This window comes from Hevea brasiliensis, chromosome 10, assembly GCF_030052815.1.
Source record: "Hevea brasiliensis isolate MT/VB/25A 57/8 chromosome 10, ASM3005281v1, whole genome shotgun sequence".
Classification (NCBI taxonomy): Eukaryota; Viridiplantae; Streptophyta; class Magnoliopsida; order Malpighiales; family Euphorbiaceae; genus Hevea; species Hevea brasiliensis.
Genome location: NC_079502.1, coordinates 94141322 through 94160470, shown reverse-complemented (window position 1 = coordinate 94160470; position 19149 = coordinate 94141322). Strand labels below are relative to the sequence as shown.

General features: G+C 31.5%; 1 protein-coding gene across 4 annotated transcripts; it reads left to right on the top strand.

Moving 5' to 3' along the window:
* Window positions 1–4148: 4148 nt before the first annotated feature.
* LOC110631723 (U-box domain-containing protein 4) lies at window positions 4149–18533 on the top strand. Of its 4 annotated transcripts, none has more exons than XM_058154454.1 (6): window positions 4149–4410; window positions 6826–6977; window positions 10755–11035; window positions 14410–14526; window positions 14634–16703; window positions 16795–17070. In XM_058154454.1, exons 3-6 carry the CDS (start codon window positions 10760–10762, stop codon window positions 16849–16851), a joined length of 2520 nt encoding a protein of 839 aa, XP_058010437.1. In that variant the 5' UTR covers window positions 4149–4410; window positions 6826–6977; window positions 10755–10759; the 3' UTR covers window positions 16852–17070. The 4 variants fall into 4 exon arrangements, 3 of the variants coding, with proteins under 3 accessions (XP_058010437.1, XP_021635350.2, XP_058010436.1); XR_009151825.1 differs by lacking the exon at window positions 4149–4410 and adding an exon at window positions 17892–18533 and having other exon boundaries at window positions 4431–6977; window positions 16795–17433; XM_021779658.2 differs by lacking the exon at window positions 6826–6977 and having other exon boundaries at window positions 4387–4410.
* The last annotated feature ends 616 nt before the right edge of the window (window positions 18534–19149 follow it).

The window sequence follows — 19149 nt, the reverse complement described above, 5'->3', positions numbered from 1 at the left end:
GAGGAAAGTCCCAAAGGATTTATTCATTTTAAGTATGGTCGTACCCTAAACTTAAAAATTAATATAAAATATTTTTATAAATTTTATGTAATAAAATCTTCTAATTTATATTACCTTTATTTTGATGATGACAAAATCAAATATAATCATTTTTACATATCAATCAAGATAAAATTTAAGCCATACGAAATAATAAAGTTTTAAATATATAATAATTGATTAAAGGTATATTATCACTGTTTTAAATTATTTACATCAATATATTACTCATAAATTAATTATTAAAAATTAAATAATTTCAGTGAATAAAATTCTATGATTTATTAAATTTTATATTATATTTATAAGTTAAGAAACATCCTTATTATAAATTACTTTTATTACATTCAACTAAGTAATTATTTAGGAAGCAGCCTAAAATTTGTTCGTCTCGTCCTTCTAGGTGCACTGCAGCCGTTTGCCGAAATGCTACAGAGAATGATGGTGGTTGTGGACCAAGAAGAAAGCAGAAACACCAAACTTCTATCCACAATCATTCAAATATGCCCTAATTCCTTGGTATAAAATAAAAAGATAAATTATAATATTTTGGGTATATTTCAGAGTTTGCTATTTTGAAATTAATAATTTTATTTTAAAATTTATAATGAAATATAATATTATTTTTTTAATTTTTATTTAAAAGAGATTTAGTATTTGGTTACAATTAATGAATCTCAATGTCAAAAGTAATCCTCTTATTTTAATAATGCGCATCATAGAAATGATAAATTTATTTTTAATTTTTTTCCATTAAAATATTTGTCATTGTTAAAATGTTAACTTATAATTTTTCACATTATGGTATAAAATATTATACTTTAATAGTAACAAGATTTGGTGTATTGTGAGATCCAACCACCTTTCAAAATTTTATAGGGAAAATGTCAAAACTTTGTTTTTTTTTTATAATTGTACTAATTAAAAAAAATTATTATAAATTTTATTATAATTATATCCTACTATCTATTCCATCATTAATTTTAATGGATTTTGCCATATTAGGATGTTCAATAATAGGGAAAACTTTAGAAAAAAATCACAAATTTTTTTTTTTCAATTGTATATTAATTTTTTTTAATAAATGTAAGTTGATATTAATTATTTTTTATCTTAATTTTTTTAATAAATGTAAGTTGATATTAATTATTTTTTTAGATATTAATTACTTTTTATATTAATTTTTTTTAATAAATGTAAGTTGATATTAATTATTTTTTTAATTTACTATAATTGACCCATTATTAATTGCCATGTTAAATGTTAACAATTTTTGTTAGTATTTCTAATCTCCTAATTTGATACTAATTAAATCTAATTTCTAATAAAAAAAATCTTATTTTCAATAAAACGATACCACTTTCACTAAGAGCATAGATTTTCATCTTCTGACTCACCACTCTTTAGCCATTAACTTCCTTCAACTTTCACGCCTCACAAACTATTTGACACCAATTTCCTACACTTATTCGCTCCACCTTCACCAATCAAGCTGCTTATTCCCCTCTTACTATATTAGAGCATATAACATCACTCATAACCATCTTTCATCATATCAACAAAGTCGTTACCTCTACGATGTTTACCTCTGTCCAACCCAACTTTGTTCTTTGGAATACTCAATCTCACTTTCTATCAATGTCCTCTCTTAACAACTCAATTAGACTCACTTTGATAGCTCCAAAATATGACATATTAATTCATCAAATAGTATTATTTTATTATAAATTAGATTTAATTAGTTTTAATTTTATGAATTAAATGAGCTAACTTGACATCTTTATTAGCAACAGGGTAAACAAATGATGAGATTCAATTGTAATGAATTTCAAAGTTTCAGATATAATTGTTAAAAAAATGTATAATTGTAAAAAACAAAAGAAGTAAAGTTTAGATTTTTTTTTTTATGTATTTTCCATGTTATTGCACATGCTGATATTGTCATTAAAATTAACGATGGAATAGACAGTAGGATATAAATGTCATAAAGTCAATAATTTAGGAGATGTTTCTTTGGGTACAATTTAAAAAAAAAAATACAAAGTTTGAAATTCTTTTTTAAAATTCGTCCTATTTTGTATTATCAGTGAATCAATTGACTATTAGTTTCCTCATCATAATTATAATTTTTAAATTTTTATAAATTTAAATTTATTTTACAATAATATATATAATATATAAGGAGAGAGAAATACAGAAATAGAGATAAGGAGAAGAGAGGACAAATAATGAGGGAGAGAGTAATTAATTATAATTATTTTAAACATTCGTTAGTTATTAATGATAATTTTTATCTAATTTAAATTAAATGATAGAATTATTGATAAATTAGAGTTGAGTGGTAAATTTATTTTAAATTAAAAATAGATTATATAGCAATTTACCTCATATATATATATATATATATATATATATATATATATATATATATATGTAAAGAAATGAAGAGCTAACTTAAATATCTCCGGTTTAACATATATTCAGTTTCTAAATAAGCTACACTCATCGCTGCATCTCTCTCTCTCTTTCTCTTTCATAATCACAATGTAAAATACTAAAATTTAAAAAATTAAATAAAAAAATGTCAAATAAATCCAATATATCAATAACCACAAACTAATTCAACAAATTTAAAAAAATTATAAAGAAATGAAAGTTTACTATTCAAAAGTCAAACAAAATTCAATTGAATTAAAGATTTTCATAATTAAAAGTCAAAATTCAATTAAAAAAGACAAAAGTAAAAAAGTAAAAAAGTTTACTACATAATAACAAATAGATATCCACAAAAGTTACCTTCTTAAAATTTAAAATTTAAAATTTAAAATTATTTAATATTTTTAAAACCTGAATCTATCTTAAATTTAATTAAAATTTATTATCAACTATTTAAATTCTTCCAGAATTCGATAATTATTATCTGGAATAATATTAAAATTCATTTAATTTTATATATTTTAATCAATAATTTACATAAAATTTTATTTTTATTAATAATTTATATTTAAAAAAATAATAAATTCATAAAATATTTAAATTCAATTTTATTTAAAATAAAAATATAAAATTTTAAATATTATTATGAAAATATATATTTTTATATTTAATTAAATATTATATAAATATATTCAAATAACAGATATTTAATGTATAAATTAAAATTTAAATCTATTATGAATAATATTTATTAAATCGAACCTGAAAATATATTATGTACAATTCTAAATCTTTCTTATTAAAATTTAATCAAATCAAATATTCATTAAAATTTGGCCATTTACCGTCTATACCACCAATAGTAAATTGTGCATCAGGGCAAGTGCCGATTGACGTCCAGGACTATCATTGTGTTTTAATATTTGTGCAAATCAATACACAAAGCCATGACTGAGCATTTAACTTTGTGTATATATAATATAAGTTTGATTTTATATTAAAATGAATTTTATAATTATTAAATTAAATATTTATATTAAAATTTACATAAAATTAATTAAAAAATATATAATAATAATATAATTTTAAATGTAAATATTTATATTAAAATTTACATAAAATTAATTAAAATATATATAATAATAATAATATAAAGTATTTTGTTTAACTTATAAATTAAAAAAAAATTAAAATAAGTAAAAAATTAAAAAACTTCATACTATATGTTTATTTTAAAAATATTATTTAATTAAGTAAAATATTATATTATTTTAATAATTTTTAAAAATATTAATACTATCCTATTTTAAAAATATTTTGATAAAGTATGTTAATCAAATTTTAACTTTAAATAATTTAACTAAATATTTAACTAATTATTTTTAAATTGTAAATAATATATTTTAAGTAAAAAAATTAAAAGTAATTCTAAATTTATGATAATCGACAGAGGTCGGGTCATTGGTCAAAAGGCACTCTTGCCATTTTAATTATTTAATGTGTTTTCATTATTTTTTTTTTATTTTGATGAATAAATAATTTTTTAAATCACATGATCATATTATTGACAAAATAAAATTAAGAGATAAAATTATTTTAAATTAAAAAGATTTATCATATTATAATTTATCAAATATTACAAATTAGAAATTAGCCAACTGCACAATTCTGAGTTTTGAAAATGGCAATTTTAAATGACCAGAGAGTCCACTCCCACATTCCAAGTTTCAACAAATGCAACCCTACAAAAGCAGCTATAAACAGCTCTCAATTAAAAAAATTAAAAAATGATATGAGAAAGGAGCAAAATATTGGAAAAAAAAAAAACTACTTTACAGAGAAGGATAATAAGCTAAATCTGGGTGGTATTTTTTTGGTAAAACCCCAAAATTTTTTGCTAATTTCGTTATTTCAGGTTATATTCGCTCCACCCAGGTACTGTTTTTCTTCTTCTTCTTCTTCTTCTTCTTCTAATTTGATCTGTCTAGGGTTTTTCAATTGCATACGTTAATTTCTTTGCCAGCTACAGTATCAAGTATTTAGGGCTCAATTCAGTTATTTTTTTTTGGGTTATTGTCATGCCTTTCATGATTTATGATTTCTCGTTTTGGAATTTTAGAACTATCGAAAAGCTGCCATTTATGGTCTCTGTTTTGTTGAATTCAACATTTGAAAGTCGCAGGGAGCGCTTTTTTTATTTTATTTTTAATTTTGCTTTTTTCCTCCTTATTTTTATGCTTTCTTAATTGAGCTGAACGAGATTTAATAAACTTATGGTTTATTATTTGATAACTTAGTGATGTTATGGGATCTTAGTTTGTCTTGTTTGCATTCTTGGTGTTGGAATTTTGAATCTCGTTCATTGTCTTAGTTATATCTACCTGGGGTTTTGGTTTGAATTGTTGATGTAGAACAAGAACAACAAAGGATCAAGAGAAACAAATTCCTATTGCTTTGCTAGTTTGCAAAGCGGTTATAGGAGGTGAAAGTGGCAACATTGCCATCCAAATTGGTTAGGAATTAAGGCGGGTAATTTATGGATAGTTTTGGTTATGACTGCTATGAGTACATGTTTCAAAATTTTTTATGACTGCTATGAGTACATGTGTCAAAATTTGCAGAAGTTTAGAAAATAAATGAAATAAATGTGTTATTAGTGGAAAGTGAATAATATGGTTTATGTCTAAATGGATTGACTGAGTCTGGACTCATAGGTATGCTGCCGGAAGCAGGAAAAACTAAGTTGGGATTCACTTCCGTATAGAGAAAAAGACTTTTAGCCATTATGGAGAAGTATTGACAATGCAATGGATAATTAGAATACAAAGCATTTTAAGTTAGCGACGTAGGAGAGATTTTATTCTTTGTTATGTAATTTGTGATTACTGAAAGCTTGTGAAATTTAGCTCACTCTACTTCAATTGGGTCTCGGTTCCCATTTGGTGAATTTATTGACATGGGCTAGGTTCCTTATCCTGATTACCTTAAGAGTATGCAGATATTCTTATGTTGATTGCATTTTTATTTATTTATTTATTTTTTACTGTGAATATTGTTAGATACCATCTTTCTAGTGTTTGGACTTGCCCAACTCTGTTTATGTTACCTATGAAGAGCATGATGGTTTGTCGCTTGATAAAACATTCTATTAATTTAGGCTGGGTTCTGGCAACTCAGTAAATATCCTATCTGCTGTCCTGTTTCCTTTATTTTTTTTCCCCCTTTTGAGGGGAGGAACAAATATGACTAGTTGAAAGGATTTTTTGGAAACAAAATTCAAGTCGAGGATTGTTGGTACCAGAAAATGAGAATCCAGGATTTCTTTTTGCCCTGGTAGCTGCATATATGAACACGTTGGAGAATTGAGTTGTTTCATGCAGATATATGAGGTCCATACGAGAGGTGATTTTATATAATATAATTACTAATCAATAGATTATAATGGCGCACTCAATAAAGTCCATCTAATATGGATGGATATGAGCAGGACAAATATAAGTTTAACTAAACTGAGAAGACAAATTAATATTAATTTATGAATTAAATTTTCCTTTTGTTGATAATGCAAATCATTAACACAGAAAAAGCTGTGCTTGGACTTTTTAAGTTCCTAGCAACTTTAACTTGTGATCAGATGTAAGATTGTTGCAAGTGCAGAAACTTGATAAGTGGAAGACATTTTCAATGAAGAGCCAACATGTCAGTAATTGAGAAATTACTTTTCTGCTGTCCCCTTTGATCTAAGTTTTGTGTGTGTGTGACAGATTTGAGAGACATCTACTTGTTGAAAAGATGGTCTTAAGCGAAAAAATACCAGAATTTAAGGGGAGAAAAAGGGGAAAAAAAAAAAAACCCTGTATTGGTCTCATCAATATGAGATCTTGGGAAGGAAGCAAGGCTGTTGTGCAGTTATAATCTAAAGTTAGTCTTGCAATTTAGTCTTGCCCTTTAGTGTTCAAATCTATTACCTCTTGATTATGAACTCAGGACTTCTACTATTGCACAAGACAATCATATTTATCTGATATTAGCGAAGGAATTTAATTCATAGCATTCATTTTCCAGGCATGAAATATTAGCTATTATTGCCAGACTTAGATGAGATGTTAGTTATTATTGCCAGACTTAGATGGATGAGAACTTTCTACCTTCTCTGCTTTAAAGGACATCAGAAAGGATTGTTGTCAAATTATGTATTGAAGTCTGAAGGTTTCCTTGCTGATGTTTCATAGTGGCAAAAGTATACTTACTATTTTTTCTAAAGATTTTGGTATTAGTATTTAATCTTCCATCCAACGTTAAATATTAGAACTTTCTGATATGTTTATCTAAAGGTTTGGTTCTGTACAGGGTACCTCTGGCTGAAAGCATCAATTCCGAAGAATTTAATAAGTTGTATCATGGTTTTCAAAGAGGTTTTTCTTTGTTTTCATAGTATTGAGGATCATTAATGTGAGAGATTATTTTGGTGTTTCAAATAACAAGTTTTTTTTTGTGACAAGGTACTGTCCACTCTTATTAATCCTGTGATTTTTTTCCTTTCCTGTGAAAATGGTTTATAAAGTTAGCAGTTTTGTCTGTATGTGATGTTTTGTAGGGTGTGCAAACGGTTGGTTTGGTTTCGAACCAAACCGAACCGATAAAACCGAAAACCGAAAATAAAAAATTTTAAAAACTGAACCAAACAGATTAATAAGAAAAAACCGAACCGAATCGAACGATAAATATCGGTTCGATTCGGTTTTAAACCGATCAAACCAAAATTTATAAAATTTCATATTTTTAACATTAAATCTAAATAATAAAACATAAAAAAAAAAAAATTAGAAATCAAAACTCAAAAATCTTAAGGTTCAGTTCGGTTTTCTTTGATTTCGGTTTGGTTTGATTTGATTTGGTTTGATTTTCTTTGATTTCCTATATATATTAATAATTTCGGTTCGGTTTGGTTTTTTTTAAATTTTTTATGAAAATAACAGAACCAAACTGATTAATCGAAATTATCAAAATTATAAACCGGACCGAACCTATTGAATTTTAAAACCGAACCGATTGAACCGAATTGAATTGGTTCGGTTCAGTTTTTCGGTTTAAACCGAAAACTGCTCTCCCCTAATGTTTTGTTCCTAAAAGCCTTGATAGAAGTGGTGACAGAGAGAGAGAGAGAGAGAGAGGGAGAGAGAGATGATGATTGACTAAAATTCAATGATATAGCTTTAGATCGAGTTGACTGGTGATGATGAAATTTGGTGTGTATAACGTACGTATTCATTTGCACTAATTCCAGTACCAGATACTTCCTAATTATAGTGTTATTTGGTGATACGAGAACTATCTTTTGTATAATCTTAAATTTTATCAGTGCTATCTTATTGTTTAATAATTTTAATTGTTGCTTCTCTTGTTTAGCTTTGATTTGCTTTTTGACTTAATTTTTTTTTTTAGTGCAATAGTTATTTTGGAGTCATGCTCTTTGACATTTGTATGCTATGGTAATTGGAAATGATAAGTTAAACATAAACTGGCTATTATGGCTTGTCTATCTCCTTTTACAAATATATGCAAACACTGGGTATGGAATGATAACAACGCACACGTGATTGTTTGAAAAGGGATATAGTGATTTATGAACAAGTGAAAATAAAGCGTATCATCAAGTCAATTCATAAAAGACTTGGTGTGTATATCTATCTATTGGCTTGTTTCAAAAAAGTTCGTGTGGTATATCAGCAACTTTCAATTCATTGCTAAAAGGACAGACTTGTAGGCTAATTGAACATAGAAAAATTATCTTGGAAGTTGGAAGAATGGGAAAGGTTGCCAATTGTACTATATGTTAATGTCCTCTCTCCATTAAGAGAAACTGAATAACAAATCTAAGTAGGGAGCGACTCTTGTTGTTTGGTAGAGACTGAAGCAATCTGAACTATGAAGTCTATTTTATTTAAGATTCTGATTGAGGAAATTTATTCAAAATGGATAACTAACTAGAAAGGATTTCTAAGTAGGCAAGATACTTCTGCTAGATCAGTGAAGAATTCCTCCCTTTAATTTTGTTGCTGTTGTTCTTTCTAATGAAGTGAAGAGGCATATGTGGCATTATAGGCAAGCTAACCAAAATGGAAGAAATTCAACATAAAGATGCTATGGTGGTTAAGCTATAATATTTAAAGGGTAGATTAAGGAAATAAATGAATGTATATGTAGACAATTCGGATTGACATGAGGGCTAGCAGTATACAGTTTAAATTGGTTACCAAATCAAGCTGATGCATTTTAGTTAATGTGATTTAGCTTGCTATTTCTGTTTTGGAATAATAACATAATTCAAATTGATCTTGTAATCAACCTTGTTATATTTAGTAAATTATAGGAGTTTTATATTATTAAACTTTTGTCCTGAATTGAAGCCCAATTTAACAGCTCCTTTTAATTTTGGGATGAAAAATAAAAGTCTAATAAAAAAAGGCCAAAATTGCATAAACCGACCTCAGTTTGATTAGTTTCTGTTATTGAATTTAATATTGTTAATTTGGTTTTATTTATCTAATTTGGATCAAATACATGGGACCGAATCTAATATTTACCTTCAGTGCTAGAGGAGGAAATTTTGTTTTAATCATTTTGAAAATGTGTAAATGATGCCTTGATGAATAAGAGGAAGACCTTAAAAGATTGTAAACTAGAATAATAAGAAGGATCATACTTCAATATCTAATAGAGGATGTTGCCTTGGATAAAATGGAAAACACAAGAAATTCATCTATTTCACCCTGCTGAGTGGGATTAGGCTTTGTAGATTTAAGTTGGGTTATTTTTAAAAAATTGTTGAAAATATTATTATTATTATTATTATTATTATTATTATTATTATTATTATTATTGAAATAGAAATTCTTTATCTCTTGATAGATATGCATTTAATTTTGATAAAAAAAACTAAAATTGTAATGGTCTATAATCTATCACAGAAGTAGACTAGAATAGTGCCCCCCCAAAAAAAAAAGTTGAGTAAAAGTAAGAATTCATCCCAATCTGATCAATTTCCTTCACTTCCAGCCCTAGAAGGCAAAGGCATCATTGAAATCCTTCCTCAATCGACCACCAGGTGCATTTCCAAATCATTCAAGACCCTGATTTCAGATCCCTAGTTTATGAAAACCCAGCTCGAAAAATCACATCTTCATCAGAAAAAAAATGCCAAATCTCTATTAAAGAATTCTTTTCACCTATGGTGGCCCTCCATAAGTGTCCTAAAAATCTTGCTCACAGCTTACTATCCTTGATTTGTAACAACTCACAACTGATACCACTGAGTTGGATCACTAGTTGTTAAATGATAGGTATCATTGTGGTTGGCTTATAGGGCCTAGTGATGAACAACTATATGTGTATGTGAAGCAAAATTTTGTGGCTTCGTGGAATCAATCAACCCTAATTAGGAATTACAAATCAAATAAAACTACTTTAATAAAATAAACTACTTTCTACAGTTTTTCCTAAAATAAGTAGTCCTAAAATCTCTAGGATTTACATCGGGTGTCTAATAGAATGCCTGATTAAGGGTTTGGAAAGAAGTGCTTCTGAGATAGTTATTGGAATTTTTATTCAGTTATTTGTCTGTTGTATCCATCTTCTGTATCACTGTGAAATAGGCATGCATGATGATCATCAAATGCTATTATTATTTTGATGTTAGTTTTTTTTTAGTTCCACAGTTATTTATTTGCACTTAAATAAGCCTACTAATTTTGCTTTGGATATATTGCTTGGGTTTTTGCTCTGTAGCAGATAGTATAACGTTCAAGCATTGCTTTGTTTATGTCATTTTGATGTTTAATTTCTACATTGCATGCTATTGTTACTCCGAAATGAATTGTAAAGAATCTGTAATGCATTATAACAATTGAAGGAAACTTTTTGTAATAGATTAGTTATGTTTGGGTTGTTTCCATCGGTGGTTGCTTAATATTATGGATTCACTGAGCTATCTTTTTACTTTCCCTTTTAACATTCCAGTATTAAGATACCAAATTTTCAGTGTTTCTTGTCAAGAGAGTGAGTGGATTAAATAACTTGGGATAATGCCTATAAAGTAATTCTATTGATGCCTGTTTCCATACATTTAATAAATAAGCATTAATCATTAATCTGTGCCTTACATTTGTTCAGATTTTTGGTCTGAAGAAGCTCCCTATGGATATTTGCTAGTTTGATGCTTTTTTTTTCTTCCTTTGTTGGTGCAATTTGTGATTCTCTTTTTTTTTTGGGTGATGCAGGTGTGATGGAAATATCAGTTTTGAAAGCACTTCTGAATAACATCTCCTCTTTTTTATGTTTATCAACCATTGAGAACTTAAGCTCGGACCTGGTTCAGAAGTATTGCCAGAAGGCAGAAGAGATATTGAAGCTGTTGAAGCCAATACTTGATGCTGTTGTTGATTCTGAAATAGCTTCTGATGAAGTGCTTAATAAGGCATTTCATGAATTGGGCCAGTCTGTTGATGAACTGAGGGAACTCTTTGAAAACTGGCAACCATTGTCGAGTAAAGTTTATTTTGTAAGTTCCAAGCCATATTTTTGTGACTTTAGAATTTGGATAGTGGATTTATCTTGCTTATATATTTTGAGGGAATTACATAAGCTGACCATGCTTATGAGGCTGATATACATACCCTTTGATGGGAGAACTGTTCATTTACTCTTTTTTTTTTTTTTTTTTAATGTCAGAATGAGCATCTTTTGATTGAGTGCTTGAAAAAAGGGGCGATGTGATCTTTTCATATTTCATCTGTCCTTTTGTATAAGGGGAGACTGCTGTTTGTGCCATGGCCTACTTTTTAGTTTGCTCCCGACTCCCTCTTTAGAAGTATAATGTAATAACTTGTGTGCAAATTATTATGTTCTGTTCTATTTGTCTTTCTAGATTTTCTGCTTTCAATTTGGCGTCTATAAAAAACCCAAAAGGACTCAGATTAGGGAGGTTTAGGTTTGTTGTAAATTATTTATGGAAGTGGCAGTTGTATTACATGCCTGAGTTACTTTATTAGTGGCAGAGAAAATTATCTATGGTAATGATGGTGGATTAAGTTGGGGTTTATGATAGTGCATGGGCAATTTTACATTGATGGAGAAGGCATGCTAAACTAATGATGTGAATAGGCTAACAGTGGGAGATCTGGTGTTGGTGTGGTGTTAGATGTGCTTATAATAGAGTATTGAGTGGGAGAGGGGAAGGATAAAAATTTTCAGCATGATTTACAAATTTTTTGTGTTCTTGTAAGGATAACTAAATGGCGCTAGGAATTATAGTGGAAATTCTCTTTTTGTCTGGGTGGATTTTTTATTCAACCAAAGGATTAATATAAGAGAAAAATATTTAAAACTGAAGTCCCAATCACAAAACTCACCTCAGTTACTCTCCCATTACTCATTTGAACCATGGTGTGCAATTTTAGCTAATGAAAAGACTGCAGAAAATTTGCTAAGAAAAAAAACTGTACTAGATTGTGATCAACTGATGTGAATTATACTAGAAGGATTAGATATTTAGAATTAAAGGAAGCATTTAAGAGAATAAAGTGGGTAAAGCCTGTGGACCCGATGGAATACCAATTGAAGTGTGAAAGTGTTTGGGAGATATGGGAGTGACATGATTAACTAAATTATTTAATAAGATTCTAAACTTAAAGAAAATGCATGATGAACGGAGGAAGAGTATTTTAGTACCTATTTTTAAAAATAAGGGAGACATACAGAGTTACTCGAACTGTAGGAGAATTAAACTCATGAGCCATACTATGAAGTTGTGGGAGAGAGTTGTAGAGCATCGACTACGTCGTGATACTTCTATCTCTCTCAATCAATTTGGCTTCATGCCCGGTCGTTCAACTATGGAAGTGATCTTTCTCATTAGAAGCTTGATGGAGAAATATAGAGATGTGAAGAAAGATCTACATATAGTTTTTATTGATTTGGAGAAGGCTTATGATAGTGTTTCAAGAGATGTCTTATGGAGTGTGTTGGAACGAAAGAGGGTATCTATTAGGTACGTACAAGTGTTGAAAGATATGTATGAAGGAGCAACTACTATTGTGCGCACAGTGGGAGGGGACACGAGATTTTCCGATCTCAATTGGATTACACCAAGGATCAGCTATAAGCCCTTACCTTTTTACATTAGTTTTAGATGAATTGATGAAACATATACAAGAGAGTATTCTTTAGTGCATGATGTTTGCGGATGATATTGTTCTGATAGATGAGACGCGAGAAGGAGTCAATAGAAAGCTAGAGCTTTAGAGAAGTACTCTAGAGTTAAAGGGCTTTAAGTTAAGTAGAACAAAGATAGAATACATGCATTGCAAGTTCAGTGAAGGCCAAACTGGTGATAGGGAAGGAGTTAGTTTGGACGGAGTGGTACTGTCCCAAAGTAATCACTTTAAATATCTCGGCTCAGTCTTTCAAGTAGATGGGGGATGTGAGGAGGATGTTAATCATAGGATTAAAACCGGATGGTTGAAGTGGAGACGTGCCACGGGAGTTTTATTTGATCGCAAGATTCCCATTAAGTTGAAAGGAAAATTTTACCGTACAGCCATACGACCGGCTATGTTATATGGTAGTGAGTGTTGGGCATTGAAGGAGTCGTATGTGTCTAAGATAAGAGTTGCAGAGATGAGAATGTTAAGGTGGATGAGTGGCTATACTAGACTAGATAAAGTCCGTAATGAGAGTATTAGAGAAAAGGTAGAAGTGGTATCAATTGAGGATAAGTTGAGAGAAGGGAGATTGAGGTGGTTTGGTCATATGAAGTGTAGACATACGGAGGCTCCAGTTAGACAAGTAGAGCACATTAGGTTAGAGGAAAGAAAGAAAAAAAAAGGGGTAGACCTAAATTGACTTGGAGGAGAGTAGTACAGCATGACCTAAAAGCGTTACAAATTTCTGAGGATTTAACCCAAAATCGTTTAGAGTGGAGAAAACGAATCCATATAGCTGACCCCAAATTTTTGGGATAAAGGCTTAGTTGAGTTGAGTTGAGTTGAGTTGAGTTGTAGATTGTGATCAACTAATCTGTTTGTCAGGCAGTTCATTTACTCCAATGATAATTTATTTATCAACAATTTTTTTTTTTGAGCTGAAACGCAACAATTACAAATTCTGGTGGATGCTTTTGAGAAGTAACAAGGATGGAAAAAGCTTAACCGCAAATTGGTGGAGCTTGTAATATCATGGAATAATCATGACATGAATCTGTCCCCTGTATTTTAGGCTAAGGGTGGAAGTTGCTTTGTTTGAGATCATGTTTCTGTTTTCTCCAAATTGAATTTACGCTTTTAAGTAATTATGATCATCAATAAATGAATATTATTGTTGTCTTTCTCCTTGTAATTTTCATCAAATTTAGTTTAGGTATTTGAGATTCCTGAGTTGTCATGAACTATCTTTACTGCTCTAGTGGGAGATCTTTTTTGATCTGATGTTACCCCAATCTTATGTTCCTTACCCTTAAAGAGGCTAAAATATTCCTTTCTAACTTATTTTTTAATCATCATATGCAGACATTACTACTTAGTGGAAAAACTCTTTGGTGATTTGCACTGATTCAGTTAACCAAGCAAATGTTCCCATTTATATTATCTCGCTGTTGTGATTATTTTATTTTATTTTTCAACTCTAAAGTTCCTTATTTCTTATTTTAATAAAAAAAGGGTTATTGCCTTAGCATTGTTTGTCTAAGCAGCACTTTGCCTGGCATGGATTATTCCTTAAGAAATGAAAATGTAACAGTCTTTTTAGCTTGAATTCTTAATGAGTGCAACTTACTGAAAAAAGGGGGAAAAAGTAGGAAAGGACAATAGAATAATGTTGAATGTATGGAACCTTTCTTTAGGACAGTTTTTTTTAATCGTCTTTTTTCTGTTGGTCTAGGTTCTGCAAACTGAATCATTAATATCAAAGATCAGGACTTTGGGTCTGGATATGTTTCAGCTGTTGAAGTCTTCCCATGAACATTTCCCTGATGAATTAAGTTCATCATCTCTTGAGGTAATCATCCCTGAAAATTTTGTTTAAAGTTTTTGTTCAGGTTCTTAGGAACATAAATGAACTAAATCCCTTTTATGAAGTCTGATGATTGACATGACTGATTGCAGTACTGCACACAAAAAATTAAGCAAATGGGATATGAACAAACATCATCTGTTGTTAGAGAAGCCATAAGGGACCAAGTGGAGAGTGGTGAACCTAGCTCAGAGATTCTGGTGAAAATTGTAGAGTGCTTAAGCTTGAGGTCCAATCAGGATGTTCTGATTGAAGCAGTGGCCCTCGAGAAGTTGAAGGAGAATGCTGAGCAAGCTGAAAACACTAGGGAAGCTGAGTTATTCGATCAAATGATTTCTCTTGTGACTCGCATGCATGAACGTCTTGTTCTGATAAAACAGTCTCAGACCAGCAGCCCAGTCCCAATACCAGCTGATTTTTGCTGCCCTCTCTCTCTTGAGTTGATGACTGATCCAGTGATTGTGGCATCTGGGCAAACCTATGAGCGAGCGTTCATTAAAAACTGGATTGAACATGGGCTCACTGTGTGTCCCAAGACACGACAGACTCTTGCTCACACCAATCTGATACCTAATTACACTGTAAAGGCTCTCATTGCAAATTGGTGTGAGTCCAACAATGTGAAGCTGCCTGATCCTGTGAAGTCTGTGGGCTTCAATCAGCCCTCACCACTTCTTGTACATGCAGAGTCTGGTGGCATGCCCAGGGATTCACATGTTTTTCCTCAATCCAGGGGCAACCAACCCATGTCACCTGAGTCAACTCGGTCTACCGGTTCTCCTGGAAGGAATTGGATCTCTTCTAGTAGAATTCATCAAGAGGGATCTTCTCCACTTCATCCTTGTTCTACATCCGAGGGTTCCTTATCAGGTATAGTAGGAAATGAACTGGGTATGGACATGATGAGAATATCACGAATGAGTTCTGAGGAAAGGTCTGCTAACTTGGATGAAAGGAGCATGGATTCAGTTGTCAACCACCCTGTATCACCTCCTAGAAAGGAAGTTCCGAATGGTGTTAGAGCTGATGAACATATGACTCAGAGCCACAGTAGAAATGCCTCAGCCTCCAGTGTTGCTAATGCAAATTTTTCTCAAGGAGTTCATGCAGATGCTAATGAGTGTTCAGAGATGTCAAACCATCTTACTTCCTATAGCAGTGATACTTCAGGGGAGGTAAAAGCAGAGCCACAGGCTTCTACTACTTTGAACGCCCCTCACAGAGAACCTGAGTTCCCACTCCGTTTGGTTGAGACACGGTCTCGAAGTCAAACTTTCTGGCGGCGGCCGTCAGATAGGCTTGTTCCAAGGATAGTTTCTTCTCCTGCTATGGAAACGAGGGCTGATCTTTCTGGTGTTGAAACCAAAGTTCGAAAGCTGATTGAGGACTTGAAATGTGATTCAGTTGATACTCAAAGAGAGGCAACAGCTGACCTCAGGCTACTTGCCAAACACAACATGGACAATAGGATTGTTATAGCAAGCTGTGGGGCCATTAACTTGTTAGTTAACTTTCTTCGATCAACTGACATAATGATTCAGGAAAATGCTGTCACAGCACTCCTTAACTTGTCAATTAATGATAACAACAAAACAGCAATTGCTAATGCAGATGCTATTGAACCTCTGATTCATGTACTAGACACAGGAAGTCCAGAGGCCAAGGAGAATTCAGCTGCTACTCTCTTTAGCCTATCAGTGATTGAGGATAACAAGGTCAGGATAGGACGGTCTGGGGCTGTTAGACCTCTGGTTGATTTGTTGGGGAATGGAACTCCCAGGGGAAAGAAGGATGCAGCCACAGCTTTGTTTAATTTGTCAATATTTCATGAAAACAAAGCCCGGATTGTGCAAGCTGGTGCTGTTAAGCACCTTGTCGAGTTGATGGACCCAGCAGCTGGGATGGTTGACAAGGCAGTTGCTGTTTTGGCTAATCTTGCAACAATTGCTGAGGGAAGGACTGCAATTGGTCAAGAGGGTGGGATCCCTGTTCTGGTTGAGGTTGTTGAGTTGGGTTCTGCAAGAGGGAAGGAAAATGCAGCTGCTGCACTTTTGCAGCTTTGCACGAACAGTAGTAGGTTTTGCAACATGGTGCTTCAAGAAGGTGCTGTACCACCATTAGTGGCTTTATCACAGTCTGGCACCCCAAGAGCTAAAGAAAAGGTATACTTTCTGATTATTGTTTTCCATATTCAGGGTTTTTCTTCTCTTCCCCTTGATGGGGTAATAATAATGCATTTTTGGTTGCTTGCAGGCTCAGGCATTACTTCAATACTTCAGAAACCAACGACATGGTAATGCTAGGAGCTGATTTGTTTTTAGACCAACCATTCAGTGCCAATTGAGTTTTTGATTTGAGTTCTATACATAGTGTGTACATTTGATGTTGAAAATAATGCATATTAAGGTTTTGCTGCTTTGATTTTACATAATTTGTAGAGGAAAATTGATTTATAGAGAATGTGATTCATTCCTTTTGTGAAAATCCTTTTTACAATTAAAAAAAAAAATCTTGAGTTTGGTCTTTTCAGAGAGCTTGACAGAAGGCGAGTATTTTGGTGCTGTTGTGCCTTATTTATGTCTCGTTTCTAAGCATGTCTTCGTTCTATTAGATATATTCAGACTTTTGTTTTTAGTGCCTGCAATTGTGGTAAAATTTCTATCCAGTTTTCAGAACCATTGGCGATGGATTTTCATTCAGTTATACCAGTCTTGTAGCCAAACGCACTCTAAATTGCAGTAAAGTTCAACCTGCAAACTACAGTTCGGTCCTTGCCCATTGTAGGCGTTAGAGCATTGATGCAGACGGGGGTGTATGTTTTCTTCACTTCCCACTACGCGTCGGGGTTTGCGTCTTCAATTTCCAGCAACACATGCTGCCATCATGTTTGGGGTATTCCATTTTTTCTATATCGTTTGTATTGCTTTTCAAGTCCTTTTAAGTAATAAATATTTAATTATATTAATATTTTACGACGTCTTCCTGAACGTAATTTAAATGTTTTTATCCGTGTGTTTTGTATTGCAGGCGTATTGAAAAATAAATTAAAAAAAATATTTATGTTGCCATTATCAGTTCTTAAAGAATAAAATTCGGTGAGTTGGATTGATGTTTCTCACCGTAGTTTGGTCGGTTTTTGAAAAAAATTTAATTTATGTGCAAAAAAAAATTCACAACACAGTTTTGAATAGGAGGTCTGAGTATTACATATTTAATAATTTATTATTATTATTATTATTATTTATAATTTTTAAAATTATTTAAATTAATTAATTGAGATAGACATGGATGCTGGATAGAAACTCAGATTGAGATTTTTTTTTTTTTTTTTTTTTTGAGCTGCCTTTCAGATTTCTGCTGAACTCACGAATCCGGTTCGACTGATTGAATAAGAAATGGGATAGTAATCTGGTCTGATTTAATATCATTTGTTGACTTACCTGAAAATCGGTCAAAACCGGATTGACTATGCAAACGATATGATATGAATCGGACAGACCAGGCAAAATCAGGTTCTATTAATACGGTACCGTTGTTTAGGGAAATTAAAAGGAGAAGACGCATCTCTCCATCTGCAGAAAGCCAGAAACACGTTTTTGCACTTCTCCTAAACTCCCAAATCCCCCTTCCCTCCTTCCTAATCAAGCTTTTCCTTTTCCCAATCATCGTTCAATGATTCTTCGCAACGGCGACAACATGATGACCGAAGACATTGAATCTCAGATGTAAATCGATTCGGTCCTGGCTTGAACTGCCCAAGTGACAGACCAACACAATATCACTGGGTCTCTCTCCCATATCTCAGTTCTCTCATCCTCCTGTGAATGTCGTCAGCGATACTTTGAATCTCTGGTGTTTCTAAGGTGTTTACTTTTTTGTTTTTGTTTTTCTTTGATTGTATAAATATTATCATATAATTAGCAAATTATGGACTTTTGGTGGAGGTCTCTGTTAATTTGAGCTTATCTTGCTTTTTAAGAGTCTTTTTTTTTTCGAAAGATTTCTTTTAGTATTTATTTATTAGTAGCAAATTATGTTATGTTGAATGTCTTCAGTTGCTTTGTTGTGGAAGTTTCAGTTTATACAGTCATGTTGATTATAACTAAACTTGTCACTGAGAAATTATTCTGCTGCAGGTGAATGTATATTTATATTGTAGCAAATTAATATGGGGCCTGACTTGGAGAAATCAAAAGTGTCTAATGAAGCATTCACTAATAAAGATAATGGAAGTGTACCAGAAGATAAACTTGTGCAATGTATAAGTAATTATGAGGACTATAATTTTCATGACGAAGCTCTAAATGATGACCAATATAAGGTACCGGATGGAAGTGAAGATATGGAAATTAATATAATTGAGTGTACAAAATCTGGTGACAATGGGCAAGTTGAAGCTAGATGTGAGGATACAACTGAGAGCATGAGTTCTTTTGGTGACACATTATCTGAGACCGCGAATGGTACAGCATTGGGTGATGGTGAAGTTGAGTCACAATTATGTGTCGGTGATGCATTGATATTTGATAAATATGGTGGAGCATTTCAAATGAGGAACTTATTAATTTGATCTAATTGTTTTGTTGCACATATTTTTAATGCTCATGT